A 19,236-nucleotide genomic window follows, 5' to 3' on the forward strand; every position below is an offset into this window, starting at 1 on the left:
TTGTTCAGTTTGTGGTTGCTGCTACTGTTTGTACTTTTAGTGTCAATCAAAAAATACAAAAAAAAAATCACCAAGGTCAGTATTACGGCATGTTCCCACATCTCTGAGGAGTGTCATGGAATCTGATGATGTCAGGCTTTAAGTTTCATTCATTTTAGGAGGTCCACCCTCCCAACACTGTGGACTGAAGACACTGTACTTTTCCTGGTTTTCCTCCCAGCGGAAGGCTGGCCGCGTGCTTCTGGTTTATTCCGGGGCCTTGGCCCTGATCCCCCAGTCTGCATGCACTGCTGCACCAGCATCCCACCCCTCGGTGACTGCAGCCTGCAGAACAGTTTGCATTGTCAGCGTGAAACCTCCAGCTTTGTTCTTTCTCAAGATTGCCTTGGCTAATGGGGGTCATTTTGATTCCGCGTGAATATTGGGAGCATTGGTTTGATTTCTTTGAAAAAGATCTTGGAGTATTTGTAGGGATTGCATTCAACGTATGAATCATTTTCAGTAGTGTGGTAATTCCAAAAATACTAATTATTTTAAAGAATGGCAAGGGACATTAATCTGTGCAGTCTTTTTCAGCACAGAGGCCTTTTACCTACCTGGTTACATTTATACCTTGGTACTTCATTTTTGTACCTACTATAAACAGAGTAATTTTATTATCTCTTTTTGAGATAGTTTATTGCTAATGTATAGAAAAGCGATTGATTTGGTATGTGGATTTTATATTCTACAACTCTACCAAGTATCTTTATGTACTACACCAGTGTTTTGGTGGCGTCATAGGCTTCTATATATGTTCGACTGTATCATCTGAAAGCAGACCCTACTTCACTTCTTGTCAGTGTGAATGCGCTAGTGCTTACTCCCACACCCCAGCTAGGGCTTCTGTGCTGTGTTTAGTAAAAGTCATGAGAGCTATTGCACATACCTTAAAGAAAAAAAATCTTTGGTCTTATCCCATTGAGTACCAGTGGGGTTGGCAGTGGGGTGTCATGCCTGGCTTTTATTATGTTTAATTATTTTGTAACTCCCAATCTGCTTAGAGTTTTATGATGAAAATCAAAAGTTGGATCTTATCTGACATATTGTTTGTCCTTGTGGAGACAGTCGTGCTGCTTCTGTCCTTTACCTTGCCGAGCTAGTGGACCACACTTACTGACCGGTGATGTGGATGGTCCCCACGTCCCAGGGCCAAACCCATTTGCTCATGGTGGATAAAACTTTTATTGCTACTCAATTTGCTTTGCTAGATTTTGCTGAGGACTTTATGTCTGTGTTACTTGAGGATATTGGCCAGTAATTTTCTTTTCTTGTATTGTCCTTGTCTGGCTTTGGAACCTAAATAATACTGGCCTTTTAAAATGCATTTGGAATTGTTCCTTCCTCTTCAATTGAAACATAAAAATTTTATTCAGTTTTTGTGTGCACCATGTGACTGATGAGTCCATTGCTGGGGAGGGAAGAGCCCTCGTGATATTTTGGTCGCAGACGTCTCCACTCCTTTGTCAAAAAATCATTTTATTACATTATTGGTTAAGTAAATTTGAAATTTGCTTTTACTGATAAATTTTGATTGGGAGAATTTTCTGTCATATGTATCCTTCTCAGAAACATAATTCCCTCTGTCTCACTTCTGTACAACTTAAAACATCCAAGTAATTAATGTAAGCAAAGGTCTGTGCATCTGATCTGTCAAATGATGATTGAGATGGAATTTAAATTGTCTGCCCGCACCAACTCTTCAAGGATAGTGAAGATTTTTGCAGAAGTCAAACTGCACTGATTTTGTAGAAGGTAATTTTCTTAGGCCATAGTGAGGATATTTTGTGTTAAAACCTATTGTTTATGCAGCAGGGTATGTTTAAATAACATTTCAAAAGGAATGTTTTAGAGGATACGAATATCAAAAAATATTAAGAATGTAACTGAAGCTAAATTTGTTAATGTTTCAATGATGATACTTAAAACCAAGAAGCAACAGCGAATTGAGCATTTTTCATGCACAAACGCATCATCGCTCTTAGCTTACCGTGCCATTTTCATATGGCATTGTGCTGAGATTCTATTGTTTTGTTTGAGCTCTGAATACCCTAAGTAAAAATAATAGCAACCCTGAAACACAGTAAAATTGTGATGCGAGTAGCTTTTCAACACAACAACTGTCCACCTTTTAGGTTGTATGGTTGCAGATGAATTTCCTCAGGAAAACCTTCTGGAGGTTTTAATGTCACATCATTAACATTATTTCCTAGGTCATTTATTTTTACCTTTATCACTTTTCTTCCCTCATTGTTTTATCCTTTACGTTTTCCTATGCTTTTTCCTTCTTACTTTTAACATATAAATAGGTCAAATTCATAAATTATGAAAATCTATTTGAAATCAACCTGTACATGTACATGTATTTGTCGTACATGAATGCTGCGCAGCATAACACTGAATAATTACACAACCAGGTGAGTGATGCTCAGGGCTCCCCGCGCCCACCTGCGGGGGACGCTGGTACTTGGTTGGCTCCATAGAAGGTTTCAGAGTTAATTTCTGCATTTAGAAAGTTAACAGAAAGCGTGGCTAATAATATTAGTGTGGAAAGGTCGGAAAAGGAATTATAAAGCATCATTGTTTTCAAGCACATTCTACTGCTCCAGTTCCTTTCTTTTTCACAGCCTGCCTCTGCATCAAATCCCACTTCACACATCAGCCTTGCGGGCTCGTGCGAGAGTCTGTGCTGTTCTGTGCGCTTTTACTCACCCATTCACCCATTCATTAACTCCTTCATCTTCTATTTTCTCCCATTTCCTTCTTCCCCTCTTGCCAACTAATAAATCGAGTCTGGATGCTTATTATTTATTTGGAAAATATGTCTTATCTTATGTGCCTGTCGTACAAATCCTCATCACAGCTTTTCCCCAGAGATCACACCCTGCGTCTCACATGCCCCAGATTTTGAGGTAGGACTACCTGCTGGTGTCAAGCCCTGGTGTGGGCTGTACCCTCCCATTTCTGCCAAGGATTTCCATAATTAGCATCCCTACACTTCCAATGCCCTTTCTCCTGATTCCTCCACAAATACATGTGCAAGACGAGAAGTTCTGGATACAGATGTGCTTCATTTCACTGTTTTTGCCAGATTGTCCCTTAGAAGAGCTGCATTCGCTTGGCTGTTAATACCCTTACACCCTTGTAAGCTCTTATCAGGCTGTGGCTGTGTGTGTGTGTCCTGAGGTCCTCCCTCCACCTCCCAGAGCAGGAAGCAGCAAAGTAACCACTTAGCAGGAGCTGCCTCCTTTGGAGAGCTCGGGAACTCCTCAGTCCACCGCCGGCTGGTGCACGGCTTTTCCTGGATTTCTCTTCCCAATATGATGACACAAGTAATAGGTCATTCTCTTCTCAAATCTGGTCTTTTCTTGACACATTTACAATTGTGCTGGAATTGTTTCTCTGTGAATTGCCTTTTTAAAAACGAATTGCAGGGGCTGGGGATTTAGCTCAGCGGCATAAGCGCCTGCTTTGCAAGCAGGCAGTCGTGAGTTCGATCCCTGGTACCGATAAAAACGAAAAAAACAAAAAAAAAAAAAAAAAGAAAAAAGAAAAAAAAATGAATTGCAAACCTATTTAATATTTCCATTTGAGTACAGTATCTTTTATTAATTTTCATAACAGCAACCGATAGCAGACATAAGCAAGAGGCAATGTTTAATGCCTGCCACATACTAAGTCCTAGAAAAATACTGGTAAAAGAGATAAAAGGAGTAAAAATCATAAACGTCATTGTTATACATGTTTGGATATACAATAAGCTCACTGAATAGTTTTGATTAATATGATGTTTTTCATTTATGGCAAATATTAAACATAGATCGAGAAATAATGTAACAAAAATTTTGCAATACAAAGATAAGAATGTCTGAGGAGCACGCAAAGTCAGTTCTAGAAGAGAAGAAAGAATGTACATGAGAATGTCTTATGTTGATTAGTTCTCTTAAACTGTGATTACCTTAATAACCTGGTAATTGATTTTTAGGATTTTCTATTGTCGTTGTAGTTATTTTATAGTTTTCTTTTTTTTTCCCTTTTTCTGATGTTCCCAACTTCTGAATTTAAGATTTAAATAAGTCCTATCATCACTGTTCTTTGACAAAAGCCTAGATCTTGTCTTAGCTTCTGACTAAGGGCCTATTGCAACAGGACCTCTCTGTGAAGAAGACAAAGGGACATCTGTGATTCTCAAATTAAAACATTGTTTAATATACACCTGGGAAAATTTTTTTTTCTGGTACCGGGATCAAACTCACAACTGCATGCTTGCAAGGTAGACGCTTATGCCACTGAGCTAAATCCCCAGCCCCTACACCTGGGTAAAATTTAAATACTAGGAAAATATAAATGCTATGTAGAATGCTAAATAGTAGATATAATCTTCTAGGCAATCATTCTAAAAACCAGTATAAAATGCTATTTAAGGTGAGAAATGCATTCACATTTATTAAATTATAAAATATTAGTTTTTTAGATTTCAGAATATAATTTTCAACAAAATTTTGCATGCATTTTATATTATTCATGGAAGTTTATAATTAATAAATATATTTCAAATATTTGCAAGTCAGTATCATGCTGATTTTATTCATTTTGCTCAAAAGGGCCTTACTATTCATGGTATTTTGCAGTTGCATATGAATTTTAGGATTGGGGTTTCTAGTTCTGTGAAGACTGTGACTCTTGTCTTGATAAGGATTGCACAGAATCTGTCAGTGGCTGTGGGTAGTTTGGATGTTCCTGTAATTTTTGATATACATGAACATAAGGTTTCCGTGTTCTGCTATCCTCTCTAATTTCTTTCATAAATGTTTTATAATTTTCATCTACAGGACTTTCACCTCATTGGGTAAATTTATTCCTAGCCATTTCTGAAGCTATTTTAAATAAACTTGCTTTCTTGGTCGCTAGTTCAGTTAATTTGCTGTCGGCATAGCATAGTGCTACTGTTTGTGTATTGACTTTGTGCCCTGCAGCTTTGATGAATGTATTTATCCTAAGGTTTTTACAGAGTCTCCGGGGGCCTTCCGTGTGTATGAGATCTTGTCATCTTTAAGCAATGAGACTGCTTCTTTTCATACTGAGATGCGCTTTGCATCTCCCCCTTGGCTGTTCTGACCAGAACATACCCACAGTTTAATGAGGGCAAGGGAGCAGGCATGCCCGTCTCTCTCCAGACATTAGAAAAGTTCAGGTTTTCCTGCTTGGTACAATGGCTTTCATTAGGTTGAGAAACAGTCCCACTGTCCCTGCTCTTCTTGATCGTGAAGGGGTATTGAACAGTATTAAGTGCCTTTTCCTTCATTCTGCTGATGCGTTGTATCAAATATTATTGTTGAAATCACGGGGTATTTAATTCTTACTGCCTATAAAATCACTTTGTAGAATAAATACAGAGTGCTCTGTATATTCCATTCACAATTTAGTGTGGTTCTTATGGGATTCGTAGGTGACTAGTGGTAAGTATGAAGTAATTCCGTGTCAGTGGTTCTCTTCCCGGGGGAATCTCATCATGCCTGGGCCAGGACAGGAGAACCCACAGAACCTTTCGAGCTGCAGCTGGCGTGAGAACAGGTGCAGCAGGGGGTCCTGGCTGCCAGCCGAGGACAGTGCTGGCAGGTGGTTCATGGTGGTAGATGCGGATCTAGATAGGATTCTGGCTCTCGGCATAATTTTTCAGTAATTTTTGAATTAATGCTAATAGTTTTTATTTTATGACTAGGTACATATTTCCTTTCACTGGATAATTACATTTTTTTCAACTTGCTCTTTATGTTGGATGTAAAAACTTGAACAACTAGATTCACGGAAAAAGAATGAAAATCTACAACTGTTTCTCTGCAAAGAACATGCTCCTGCAGAAATATGACAATGCGATTTCTGAAGTGTAACAGGACTAATTTGTTTTAATTCAAAGTCGTCTGTTTATAAATGTACTTTCCCCCCAACCTTAAAAAAAAAGTGCTTTATTTTCCTCTTTCAGTGCTGCATGGTTTTCTTTAGAGGTGTTGTCACTGTTTGTTATATAATTTTCCTGTTTTATATGTACAACAGCCTGGGATTGTTGAGATAAACCGTAAGGCTGCCTGGAGATAAAGTTTTCATGGAGTAAGGTATAAAGGATTGTTTTCTGCGTGTGTTCCCTGAGCCTTTGTGACTTCTGCTGCTGCTTCCCTGTGGTGTAAACACATTTCCCTCACTGGGTTGCGCTGGCAGCGTGCTTTCCAGTGTGTTTCCTGGAAGACCCCGCAGACCTCATTTAGAATTTCCCAGCAATCTAGACGTGGGCAATAAGGAACTTCACACAGGGAAAAGCACACTGAAAGCTCAATTGCTCAATAATGACTAATTTTTCCGAAATTATACTATATTTATGGCATACAGACATTTTTCTCAGATAAACTTATTCATATTCACAAGTATTTGGCACAGAGTTGGATGATATCCTCTACTTTTATCCAGATCACATGCCCACGTCTTCGGACCATGGAAGTCATGCCAAACTTGTGTCTAAATTATTTTGAAGCTCATAACATAAACCAAAGAGACTAGATGTAACATTTTTAAATATTGTGTTATTATTCTATTTTTGTATAAAACTATCTCTTTAGACAGAGCAGAAAATGAAATGCTCTGGCCAGGCCAGCTGCCTAACTTACGGGACTCAGTACAAAATGAGAATGTGGGTGCTTTGTTCAGATATTGTTAAAAATGTCACGATAGCAACAGCAGACCATGACACCAAGCACCAAGCCAGAGTACACAGGGCCTGCGCCCCGCAAGGGCACAACCCCGCTCTTCCTGCAGCTCCCTCCAGAAGTGTCTGCCATGCAGTGAGAGAGAATCTCAAAATGCATTGTATTTAATCTGGACAGACAAAAGGTACCGAATCTGCAGAGGGGGTCTCGCCAGGAAGTCTTGATGGATGCATTTTTCTGATAAAATGTTTTCCATGATAAAGTATGGAAGTTTGCACTCTTCTAAGAGCTTGCTCTCTGAGGGAAAATTCTACTGGTAGCAGAATGACTGGGTGTCTTCTGTGCAAAATTGCTCTCAGCAGTATAAATCAATACTGCATTCTTTATAGATGTGTGAACACAATGCATGTGTTTGACAATATTTAATAAGTTTTCAGAAGCAAACATTTGCATGTTATATTCACTATATTTTGTGTATTCAGGTAAGTTGATGATGTTAAACTTCATAATGTTCCAGAGGGCTTCGAGTGGATTTTCTCTGCAATGGTGCACAGTGCTGCCTTTGAGGGGCAGAGGTATCTCCCATTTCCTATGAACCCAGAGCAGAGGATGCACATGTCTGACTTTATTCTCCAATTTGTCTTTGCAGGGATGCAAGTACTGGAGTGGAACGGCATTCCCTTAACTTCTAAAACATATGAAGAGGTGCAGAGCATCATCAGCCAGCAGAGTGGGGAAGCAGAAATATGTGTAAGACTGTGAGTTTTTCCCCATCTTTCTGTTTCCATTTTTTGGCTATTCATGGCTCTTTTGATTTAAAATTGTTAAGGTGGAACCTTTGCCAGGCAGCAAGTTGTTCGGCAATTAGAGAATGAAGTGAATACAAGGTTTATAGATTTCTTGTGTTCAGAATCAAAGACTAAAGCATAGACAGAATCCAGCTGACTTAGTTTCTGAATACGTCAACAGCCCTCTTGCTTTCACTGTTTATTGAAACATGCTTCATTTAAATGAAAGCCTGAACCCACTTAGATTTCACGGATGTGTAGAGCATTTCAAAATGAACTTACATTTAACCCATAAAGATTTCACCTTAAATGTCATCTTTATCAGCTCTGACTTTTAACAGCATTGCGAATATCTACTGGGACACAAGGGTGAGCATGCTTTGGAGTTGCTTTTATCATAACCACTTCTCATTTACCTACTGAAAACAATCAGGGTAGTTGGAAGAAAGCGCTCTTTCTCAGGCTTCCTCAATTCCTTAATGTTTTGTCTTGATTCTCAGGGATCTCAATATGCTCTCAGATTCCGAGAATTCCCAGCACCTGGAACTGCATGAGCCACCCAGAGCCGGTAGGTGGCTGCATTTGCTTCCCATCGTGGATGAAGGTCCACATCCAGGCATGGTTTAGAGGCAGATGCAGCTGTGAATGAATATACACACATAAACACAGTCACAGACAAGGGAGTAGATTTGCATGTGTTTGTATAATTGTGAACATGACTGAAAGCACTGTAGCTATATTTTAGCATTCTGAGGAAACATTTGTGTGTGAGGCTTGATAAGGAATTCATATTAAGTTCAGGTTTTAATGTTTTAAATATTAACCCATCCTGTGAAAGTGACCCAGGGAGCCACGTCTCTTTGGTCTTGCATAGTTTTAGTGGCTACTCCTTACCTTTCAGCAGAACCACACTTTTCTTTCTTGTGGCTTGAGTGAGGATTCGGAGGATGATCCCAGTGCCTGGAGCGTGCTGGGCTGGTGCCCATCTCAGAGCTACGCCCCAGCTGAAACTCAGTTTCAAAATTTTATTCCTGTGCTTTTTGATTGTCTTTCCATCAATGCATGAGTTCATAAGTTTATGATGAAAAGACGTAAATCTCTCTTAGATAATAAATACAATCTACACATTGATTAGATCAATTATAAGATTTTAAATGTCACTTTTTCCTTTATTTAACTTTTATGGAACACTTCCTGCATGACATAGAGTCTGGGTCACTGCATGAAAAAACACAGGCCAAGGCCTAGGGGGATTTTAACCCCTGAAATGGAAATGGACTCGAGACTCTCCCCAGCGCAGGGGCCAAGCGGTCCACCTGCTTGTGCGTCCCAGAGGGTGAGCAAGACACTGTATCATCCACACAGTTCTGCACTAAACATTAAAAGCACCCTTCTGAAGGCACGGCCACCAGAACTCCAGACACCCCCTGGCTCCTCCTTCAGCCACTCTTCTCTGGCCCTGATCCCCTTACAGTCCATGAAGCTCGTTTGAGTGTGTAGCTTAGTTTATTGGTAACAGTTTGCCTCCATCACCTAGAACTCCGGTGAGTTCCACGGTGTCAGCCCAGGCCCGCGAGGCATGTGAGCCCTCCCTGTTGTTGCAGTGGATAAAGCCAAGTCCCCAGGTGTGGACCCCAAGCAGCTGGCCGCCGAGCTGCAGAAGGTGTCGCTACAGCAGTCGCCGCTGGTCCTGGCATCCGTCATGGAGAAGGGGTCGCACGGCCACTCAGGTCCCGCGTCCGCGGGATCCAGCTCTGTGCCCAGCCCCGGGCAGCCGGGGTCTCCGTCCGTGAGCAAAAAGAAGCACAGCAGCGGCAAGGTGAGAGCGCACCTCCGAGTTCTCACCCAGGCCAGAGACGGGAGATAAAGAAGGTTTCTCCAGCACTGGCTGCAGGGTTTCTCATTCCTGGATCATGCAGGGCAGCAAACACCATCCCTCCTCTTTTGACTGCTTAACTGATCAAGATGTATCAGGGATGTATTACAATATCTTTTAAAATATTTCACGTTATTTTTATGGGACGTTAGAGAAATGTGTCTGATATTTCCTATTTTCTGGTTAATTTTCTTGGTTGTGTCATGAAGCTGAGCTACTTTATGTATCCGATATTATTTTTGTGTGTTTTGAAGATATACACATTACATTAGATACTATAATTTGAGAAAAAGAAAAGAAAAAGTACATATAGAATTTAGGACAACAAAAATCGGGGAAACCCAGTGACACAGTGTTACCATTTTGAATTTTATCACCAATTCCACACTGAGCAGTTTCTTTTTTCATACGCATCTTCATTTGAAATGACTGTTTCCTGTGCCATGAGGTTGAAGATGCTGGGGGATTAGAAGGAACATGGGATTAATGTTTAATCCCAGAAAAGCACTGACAGTGAGAGAGTTTTTAACTGTGTAGTGGTGTGACTGCGTGGGAGGCACCGCTGCTCTCCTGCTCAGATGTCAGCCTGTCTCTCCGGGGCCTCTATTCCACCCACCTGGGGGCCATCAAGTGCTGCTCCTCGGAGGGTTATCGCAGTGAGCATCACGTTGTCAGCCTTTCCCGGGAGCCTTGTAGGAAGTCCGCAGTGCACCAGGGCTTCCAGCTCCCTCTTGTTTTCCACAGCCTCTTTCCTGTGCCATTTCCACTGCAGGGATCACAACCTACAGCCCAAACACAAAGGTAGGAAAATCCCACCCTCCATACCAGGTGGACCAGTGGTTCCCGGTCCACCAGCATCAAGGTTCGCCCGAGACTCACTTGGCATTGTCTTCCACATCCTCCCAGGCGCATAGTTGAAAAGCTTAAACAGAAGATTAGCAAAATAAAATAAAGCATCACTGATCACTTGCGAGTCTCCATAGCATTATGGGAACTCAAAACTGACTGAATGTAATTTGTTAACTTTTTGGACAACATTAAACAAATGATAGTAACAGGTTTATGATAGGCACTAATTTATTTCTATGCCAAGAATGTGGTCCTGTGTCATTTTACAGTGGTTTTTGTAAAAAACAAAACAAAACAAAACAAAAAAGTGACAGCGCCATACTGCTAAGTGGAAAATAATGATATATCAAGTCTATTCCTTGACATATTCTTATACTAAGATAATTTACTTGTAAGTAGCACTAATTAATTAATAATACTTTAAATAAGTGCTCTGAAGTAAGTGTGGGTAAAATAGGAAACTAAACATTCTAAACAAGTATTCAGACTGATAGTTTGCAAAGTGTCTAGCAAATATTCTTTCACCCTTCATAGTTTAGAATATCCATAAAATATGCTTACTATGGAGCAGGACAATTGAAAATCATCCAGAAGTAAATTCTCCTCATTACATGTCAGTATATTTACATGACCTCATGACAAAGGTGCCACAGTTCTCAAAAAGCAATCAAAAGGAAATAATTTACCAATAACTTTTGCTTCATTTGGGAGGAGTGGCCCTATTTTTGAATTCTCATATTAGTTATACCTTGACCATTATGCATTAAGACACAAAGATTTCTCTTATTGGAAATCTTCCAACACCTCTGATGATTATGAATTACTGTTCCTCCTCTGTTCTGAGGATCACTAAGTCTGTGTCTCCTTCCCAGACCGTGTTTTGATTTCAGTCGCCCAGTGTCTGTCTGTGCCCCTCGCCCCACTCAATCTTTCCTGAGCACTCAGTGTTCTGCCCTGCTGCTCTGAGACTAATGTCATGGTCCTCCACCAGGGAATGAGGACTTGCACATTTGTCTTTCTGTGCCTGGCTAAGTGCTAAACTCCTCCACACAGCCATGGAATTGTGTGCCAAGTAAAAATTTTAAAGATAGCGTAAATAAAAAATAATAATTTGAATAACATGCATGGGTGTCTGAGTTGAGGAAACTCCAAATCTTGAGTCAAAAAATAAATAGTTCCAAGAATTGTTGTGGATCTTTTATTTTTCTCTAGATTCAATTTCTTTGTCTGATTTTAAACAGTAATGTAATTATGAAATGAAAGTTATCCTTCAACAACTAATGAGCAATTTACCCTTGAAAGCCAGAGCACAGTTTTGGTATTGATAAATGCCACATTTTAATAAATGAGCTGAACTAATAAAGGATACATGACTTAGAAACCTTAACCTCTACTCCTATAATTTTATCAACAATTACATCGACTTTATTACTGAATTAACTAATGAAACATGAGTTGGATGAAAATTCTCTTGACTGCTTTCATTTCTGAAATAAAATAAGAGAGAAGAGATAATTAACAAGTGTATCAAAATAAATATGGATATTTGTATTTTCCATTAAATTTCTAAAAATCCAGTGTTGCATGCATGAATATTGATAGGTTTTATGTGCAGAGCAGCAAGGTAGTCACCACTTTTGTACACTTGACCTCTACACTGATGTCATATTGTCCAAAATTCTGTTACAGAACTGGAGCCTGGGGCAGGTCTTTCATATTGTGTGATATTCTCGAGGAAATGTAGCAAGTTAACAGCAAGCAGTCATTTATTCAGCAGTGTGAGCTAGCTTACCCGACTACTTCCTGACAGTTTTACTCTTCAAAGGAACATAGCTAGAAAAGAAGGGATAGGGACCAGTCCTATACCAGGGCTCCACTCTGAAGGGGAAGTAGGGATTAGCCCACCTCACAACAGAGAATGAGAAAAAACTTTTATCACACCTCAGTTCTCCTGGGAAGTTCTCAAACAAAAACTCTTTCATTACTCTGTAGATCTTCAAAACCTTTAAGTATTTCAATGAAGTACGTTAAGCCAACAGTGTTCATTCTTGTAAGTAATTGAAAAACAATCCTGATATAGAAGTATAGCTTCCTCGCAGACTTAACAAACAGAAAAATAGATTTATCTATAAATTTAATGATGTATTGCAAATTATAAGCAGATACTATTATTCTGAAGCAACAAAACAGATGAATTGTATTTTTCAAGCACTGCTCCAATCAAATGGAAATTCATTTCAGAGAAAAGTTGAAATGATAAATTCCACGAATAGTGTATCTGTTAATGTAACATGTACCCTTTAATATTTCAGCCTACTGATGCAACAAAGGTTGTCTCTCACCCAATTACTGGAGAAATTCAGGTATGACAGATTTTTAAAAGCTCTCGTTCTGCCATCTTTTTTTATTTCCTTTTGCTCTGGTTTATTTAAATTGTAAACAAACAGCTAGAATCTTCTTCCCTAACACATATGTAATTATAAAGGCAAGTGCAGTTTTATAGGATAGTATACAAATATATATATACATGTTTTATAAAATCTAAACATAGCTATGGAATTCTATATCTTGAAACTAGTCTGATTCCTTACCACTGTCAATACAATTTGTACTTAAATTACTGTACGTTTGTTGAATTGGTTTCAACTATGACAGGTTATCTGAGAAATATGAAGATTCCTTTTGAAATTTCTTGAAATATAATGCTGTTGTGTAATTGCTAAAAAGCAGGCAGTTATTATAAATAAGTATTTTTCATACTTAGATCACAGATTTCTAATTCATGAAACCAGAAAATTTTGACCAAGAAAATAATAATAATAGCATAATTATATCACTTTTAGTTCTGTTTGTGTTTCTGTATGATGTTTCATAAAGATTTATTAGTGTAGTTCATAGTAAAAAGTATTAGAAAAACTACTTTCAGTGACAGCAGACATGTTGCAACAGAAAATGAACCTTCCAACTAGTATATCTCAGGTAATAGCTGCTGTTCCAGTTCTGTTTGCTCCTGGCCTCTTGGAAATGGCTGGTCACTGTGATGCATATTTAGGAGCCAATCCCCAACTGACAAAACATTCTGCCTCTGTACTTCCTAACTGATTATCCCATATAAACCCTAGACCATGATAAATGAGGGCCTGATATTCTGGGAATCATTATGATCAGCTCCTAGTGATACAAATAAATCTGCCTCCAAATCCTGGATGCATTTTGGAGTTTCTGCTTTCCACTGCATCTGGTGTGTCAGCCAGGAAAACGGACTGTGCTGACTTCTTTGGTTACCAGTCATGGCTCTTGTGGATGCAGTAAGGACCTCTCCAGGTCCTGATGGAAGGGTGTGCCCTTGAGATTTCTCCAGTCCCCTTGGAGGTCTGGAGGAGGGTTCCCGGTTTCCCACTCAAGCAGCTCACATTGGACCCCAAAGGGAGGAGGATGCAATCTGTCTTTCTGTCTGCCCATCTGTCTGTCTGTCTTCTTGATTCTGGTAAGACCTTCAGGGCACCCCAGTTAGTCAGTCCATCATTCCTGCTCAGTTAGAATAGAAGAAGAACTTGATGGACTCTTGTTAGATAAGGCTACCCTCAAGGAAAAGAAGGTTGAGATATTTAGCCTCTCAGTGCCTAGTAAGTAAGTGTGCGAGTGGAGTGGACAGCATAAGTAATAGGCTGCTCCATCTGTGCACCAAGACTGGAAGCGGTGGTTGCATGGGTTGATTGGGCCCTCACTTGCAGTTCTGTGGAGATCACGGTATGGCATAGTGAAGGCCTCACACCTTCCTTACCTAAGTCTCACCTAAGTCCCCATGAAGGGTATGGCCAGGCAGGCATCTGAATGGTCTCTTCCTGAGGGGCACCTTCCCTTTGCCTGTTGTGCCATCTTTCAAGGGTACAGAACACACATATAGGAAGTCAGAAATGAGAATTAATTAGTGAAAACCCACAGTCCCCACAGGAAAATAGGTTTTTACAGAGTTAAAGATGAAACCAAGCTGCCCCTTCTGTCTCTTTGGCTGCTGCAGCTGCTGCCAACAGTTTAGTCCCCCATGCCCAACTCATCTACTTCCAGCCAGTTGAACGGATTCCAGCTGGCCAATGCCTGCATTTGGCCTTAGAGGACCCCTGCACCTTCTGATTCACAGCTACACCTATCTCGATCAGATTGCATCATCTAACACCCGTGAGATGACTGTCAGCAATTCCAAGTTCTGTATATTAACTGAGGAAAACTTGAACTGTCAGCCATGACACATGAGTTGTGCCCTGTTGGGCATATACAGATAGGACAGACCAAGCTCTATCAAACTGGGGCCCTGAGAACCTGCTGTCATTGCAAAAGTGGGATCAAACCTGCAACTTTTCCTGGTAGGCACAAAATTCTGTGCCTTCAAAAGCTCACTCTGTCAAAAGTTTATCATCACTGGGGTAACTGGGACTCTTGTCTTTTGTCCCTTCTGACAAGTACCAACTTGAAGCCCAGGGGAACAGACAGCTTCACCCCAGTCCAGTCCGCCTTCTGTCATTTAGCCCTCCACATTCAACTTTTGACTGTTCTCCAAGAGGAAAATGATGCCTGCACCAGCCAGAGGCAGACAACCACAGTCCTGAAGTTCTGAGAACTCTCCTCCCAGAAAAGAGAGGCCACTGGACCTGCACATCAACCATGCTGCTTCACCAAGACCCCCACTGCTGTCAGATGTGGAAAAAACAGGCAGACTTCCAGCTACAAATTAACCTGATAGACCATTAATTAATCGTCCTTGGCAAGTCACTTGCCACAAAGATTAAGAACTTTCCCACTGTTTGGGGGGAGGCTCTAATGACAGATTTGTTCACGCCACCAGCATCTTTTCTTTGACGTTTCTTTGTGCCTCCCATCTCTGCTGCAGTGCCCTGAGCCAACAGCATAGACTGTCAAATTGGTAAAACACACATCTCCTGCCTGTAAAGCCTGTTCAAGATCTCCCAGCTGCCAGTGCCACCATGATTGCCCTCCATATGTGTCACCTCAGTCTTCATCCCCCACAGGCTGCTGGTATACCTGCTTGGACCTAAAGAATGACTTCTGCCTTCAATTGGCTCCTGTCAGCCAGGCCCTCTTCACAAAGACCACAGCTCCAGACTCAAAGGTTAACTGACCTGGACTCAACCTCTCCAAGATTCAAAAACTTGTTTCCACTTTGAAAAAGCACTTCTGATTAATGATACTCAAGCAGCCTGCTGAAAAGACACAAAAGCTCTGCTACAATATCTGGCAGAAATTGGCTACAAAAAAGAAACTCCACAAATTCCTTGGAGCTGCTGGCTTCTCTAAAATCTAGATCCTTGAGTTCACAGAAACAATGATGTTTACTGAGAGTGTCAGCCACTGGGAGCACCCAGTCGCCTATGTGCAAATACTTGGATCTAGTAGTGAAGAGCTGCCTCCCGCTTTGTCTCCACCATCTAATAGCCCTGTCTTTCTGATCGAGAAAGCTGATGAGCTCTCCATAGGCCAACACCTAACTGCCCAATCCCAAGTGCTGTGCTGGGCTTCATCCAGTACCAAGGACTCATATGCAAAAATCCCCACCTGACCTTTGTAGCGACAAAACCACTCAATCCTGCCTCATACCAGCCCACAGCGCTGGCCAGATTGTCTGGCATTGACTGATACACTGTTCTTGAGCTGATCAGAGTTAATAAATAAACCTCCACTGACAGATGCTGAGTGCACCCTGTTTATGGATGGAATTAGCTCTGTTGGGAATGCAGTCCAGCAAGCTAGATATGCCGTGGTCTCCTTGGACAAACTATTTGGGCCAAAACTGTCCTGCAGGAAGGATCTGCACAGCAAACTGCTTTCTGCTGCTGTTTGGAAACCTGCCACCAACAAGGCGAAGTTACCTAATCCAGAGGCCCAACCCCTCAGGGTGGGGGTGCGGTCCCTCTTAAGGAAAGACCTGAAGTCTGAGCAGACTCCTATTGGTATTGTGTCTGGCACACAGCTCCAACCTCCCCACTGCCCCCCTTCTCTGAGGAGATCTCAGTGTTCCCTGCCTTTGAGGAAAGGCAGGGGCACTCCAGGCTTTCTGTACTGGGTCAGGCAATTAGAGATTCATTTCCTGCCAGGAACCATAACCAAGTGAAAATTATGCTAGAATCATCTTCATCATACATGAAGGTTTGACTCATTTAAATTACCCTGTTCCAACCTAAGCAGTGCATACTCACCATTTACAAACTTAATATTTTTATCTTTGGATTTCCTCTCTGAAATGTAGATCTTCCTGCTTCTAATAGATAGAGACAACAGCAGAGAGAAGCCTGGCTTATTTTAAATGATGCCAAAAGAATCTTGTAGTTATGAAGAGAAAAATTAGTTAGCTTGCGGTATTGGGTTATGCACTTTTCAAATATACATTGGAGTCGTAAGTCTTCCGCTATCCTGGGAGTGTGCCGTGGTCCACAGTGTCTCTGAGCCTTTTCTTCAGCTTCTACAGCTGAAGAGTAGAACTGTATCAGCCCTGTCTCCCACACTGCAGGAGAAACAGGGTCAGAGACAGTGGCAACAAATTTAACATCGATGGCTGTAAAGGAGGAAGCAGTTAATCTACACATTCTTAGCTAGTTTTACTTTTCAGTGTGGCAGCTGTGCTTGCATAACTACCCAGCCATGGCTAATCCTTGGGTGAAATGAACCTGGCATAATCTATTTTCCAATAACCCCGTTGATTTCCACAGTCCTGATAATTGTGATATGAACAGGTACTCTTTTCAGAAGAATAGAAGTTTACTTTAAATATGACCTGCATTCACTGTGTGATTTTCTTACAGACTGATCTTTAAAGAGGCCAAAATATTTCACTGTGGAAGGATCTAGCAGCATGTTTACTAGAAATTAAAATCTACCCAGAGCTTCCAATTGAATTAGACATTCACTGGTCTGTTCAGTTTCAAATAAAATGGAAATGAGGGCTGACACTTAGACGGCTGTAAATACAACCGTAGTAAAATGTCAAATGATAATGTGGTACTTTTATTTTTTTTAAATTATGGACTACGTTGCTGTTGCCTAAAGCTTCAAATCAACTATGACCTGGGAAATCTCATAATACACATTCTCCAAGCAAGAAACCTCGTGCCTCGAGACAACAATGGTTACTCAGACCCTTTCGTGAAAGTGTACCTTCTCCCAGGCCGAGGGTAAGGAGAGAAGCGGGGTGTGTTTGTGAGAGTGGGGTGCTGACCTCTGCAAGTTCAAAGCCTGCCTCAGCCACTCACGGCCTTTCCCTCAGCCTTCACCGCAGGTCACATTCTTATTTATTGGTAGATAAGGTGGAATGAACAGTCTGTGATTAATCCTGAAAGAGTCCTGGAAGAGCTGCGATGTAGTAAAAAAAAAACTTAACAGGAAGCCACTTCCCTAAGGCCTAGTCAGAGGGGCGGGAAGAAAGCAGCCGTGGCAGATTTAAAGAATTTGCTTAATTCTCAAATTTATTGGAAAGTCAATTTTTAGCTGCTGTTCATTGTATAGGACACGTGTGCTACCTGATACATTTGAGCTCTTTAAACCGCTAGGTAACGCACCCATATTTATATGCATCTTTCCAAATCAGGGCTTAAAGCCTCATAGTAACATGAGCAGTACCTGCATGAAAATCATCTCTGCATCTCTTGTGTGACACATAAATGGCTGACATGAAGCACGAGCTCGGGGCTAGGCATGTACTTTACTGATACAGCATGTACTTAGCATGTGCTTAGCATGTGTGTGGCCCTGAGTTCATTACCACCACCAAATTAAACAAATAAATAGCAGAGGCGTGCTCTCTGGGGATGTCTGATTTCCTGTCGTTAATGCTAACTGCTATGTCCTGGTATGTAAATCAGCATTTAATAATGGCTTTAAACAGTGGTTTGGCCCCTGAACATCTGAATTCTTTATCTGAACAGCTCGTGTTAGCCAAACTGGCTGAGACCACATGTGATCAGCAGACGAGGGGCACTGTAGGGAGGCCTGGGTTATACGTTGAAGAAATTCGTTCTATTTTTCCTTCATTTCTCTTTGAATTTGGGGAGAGACATTTAAACATTATTTTTCCCCGAAAAGCTCACTTATGTACACAGAAGCGGAGAGAAGGGTGGGCAGAAGCACCCTGCTCCCTGCCGCTCCGCAGGAGTTACCACCCACCAGCCAGCTGTGCTTCCCTGTCGCCCTCACCCACACCCGCTGCGGCATTCTGGAGTAAACCCCAGCTACTGTAACTTCTGTGCAGTTGTTTCAGTGTACAGTATTTCTAAAAGAATGGCTCATTTTAAAATGGTTCTAATATCATATATAACCATAATACTCTTCATACTTACATATGATGTCTTAATTTTCCCAGTGGTTTCATAATGTGTCCCTAGACAGTTTGAGTATAGAATTAATGGTTCCAGCACATACTACCCATCAGCAACAATGTTCATATTCCTTGCAAGTACGCACAGAGTATTCCCTAACATGCTGTTCCAGCTATAAAACAGATCCCAAGTGTGAAAATGCCGGTCACACAGAATGTGTTCTCTAGCTGTGGCCTTTCAGTCCAGGAGGACCCAGGGGTGAGTCCCACCCTGAACTTGCCTAGTTATGCCACTCCGGAGCCGGACCCACTGCTTTGAGACTCATCTTCCTGGTGTCCACTCTAAGGCAGTTAAAGAAGAAAACTAATTTTTAGCTTGTCAGAAGAAACGAACTGTATAATATTTAGAAAATCATTTGAAAATTTCTAGGTGCTAGTTCAAATTCAGTATAGAGGCTTTAATTCCATTTTTCCTAATAATTACATTTAGAAACTCAGGATTGTTTGTATGATAGCTCTAGTTTTAATCTATTTTATTAAGGTCTCATGAATTTTATATAGTGTTTACCCCTAGCCACATAACCCAAGAAAAGAGATCCTTTGTTTTATGTTAATTTATACATTTATGTAATTGTGGATATAACTTGGCTACATCTTTTAAAG

The 19,236-nt window shown here is 40.9% G+C and overlaps 1 protein-coding gene across 4 annotated transcripts in view; it reads left to right on the forward strand.

Moving 5' to 3' along the window:
* Pclo (piccolo presynaptic cytomatrix protein) overlaps positions 1-19,236 on the forward strand; it is a 353,455-nt gene that overhangs the window by 257,476 nt on the left and 76,743 nt on the right. For all 4 annotated transcript variants that reach the window (XM_063237492.1, XM_063237501.1, XM_063237500.1 and 1 more), the window contains 5 exons: positions 7,387-7,495; positions 8,026-8,093; positions 9,130-9,344; positions 12,563-12,613; positions 17,310-17,434. In XM_063237492.1, coding sequence (XP_063093562.1) covers positions 7,387-7,495; positions 8,026-8,093; positions 9,130-9,344; positions 12,563-12,613; positions 17,310-17,434 — 568 coding nt within the window. The remainder of the gene's footprint in view (positions 1-7,386; positions 7,496-8,025; positions 8,094-9,129; positions 9,345-12,562; positions 12,614-17,309; positions 17,435-19,236) is intronic.

This window comes from Cavia porcellus, unplaced genomic scaffold (genome assembly GCF_034190915.1).
Source record: "Cavia porcellus strain 051 isolate PalLab524CR breed Dunkin Hartley unplaced genomic scaffold, mCavPor4.1 scaffold_2, whole genome shotgun sequence".
Classification (NCBI taxonomy): domain Eukaryota; kingdom Metazoa; phylum Chordata; class Mammalia; order Rodentia; family Caviidae; genus Cavia; species Cavia porcellus.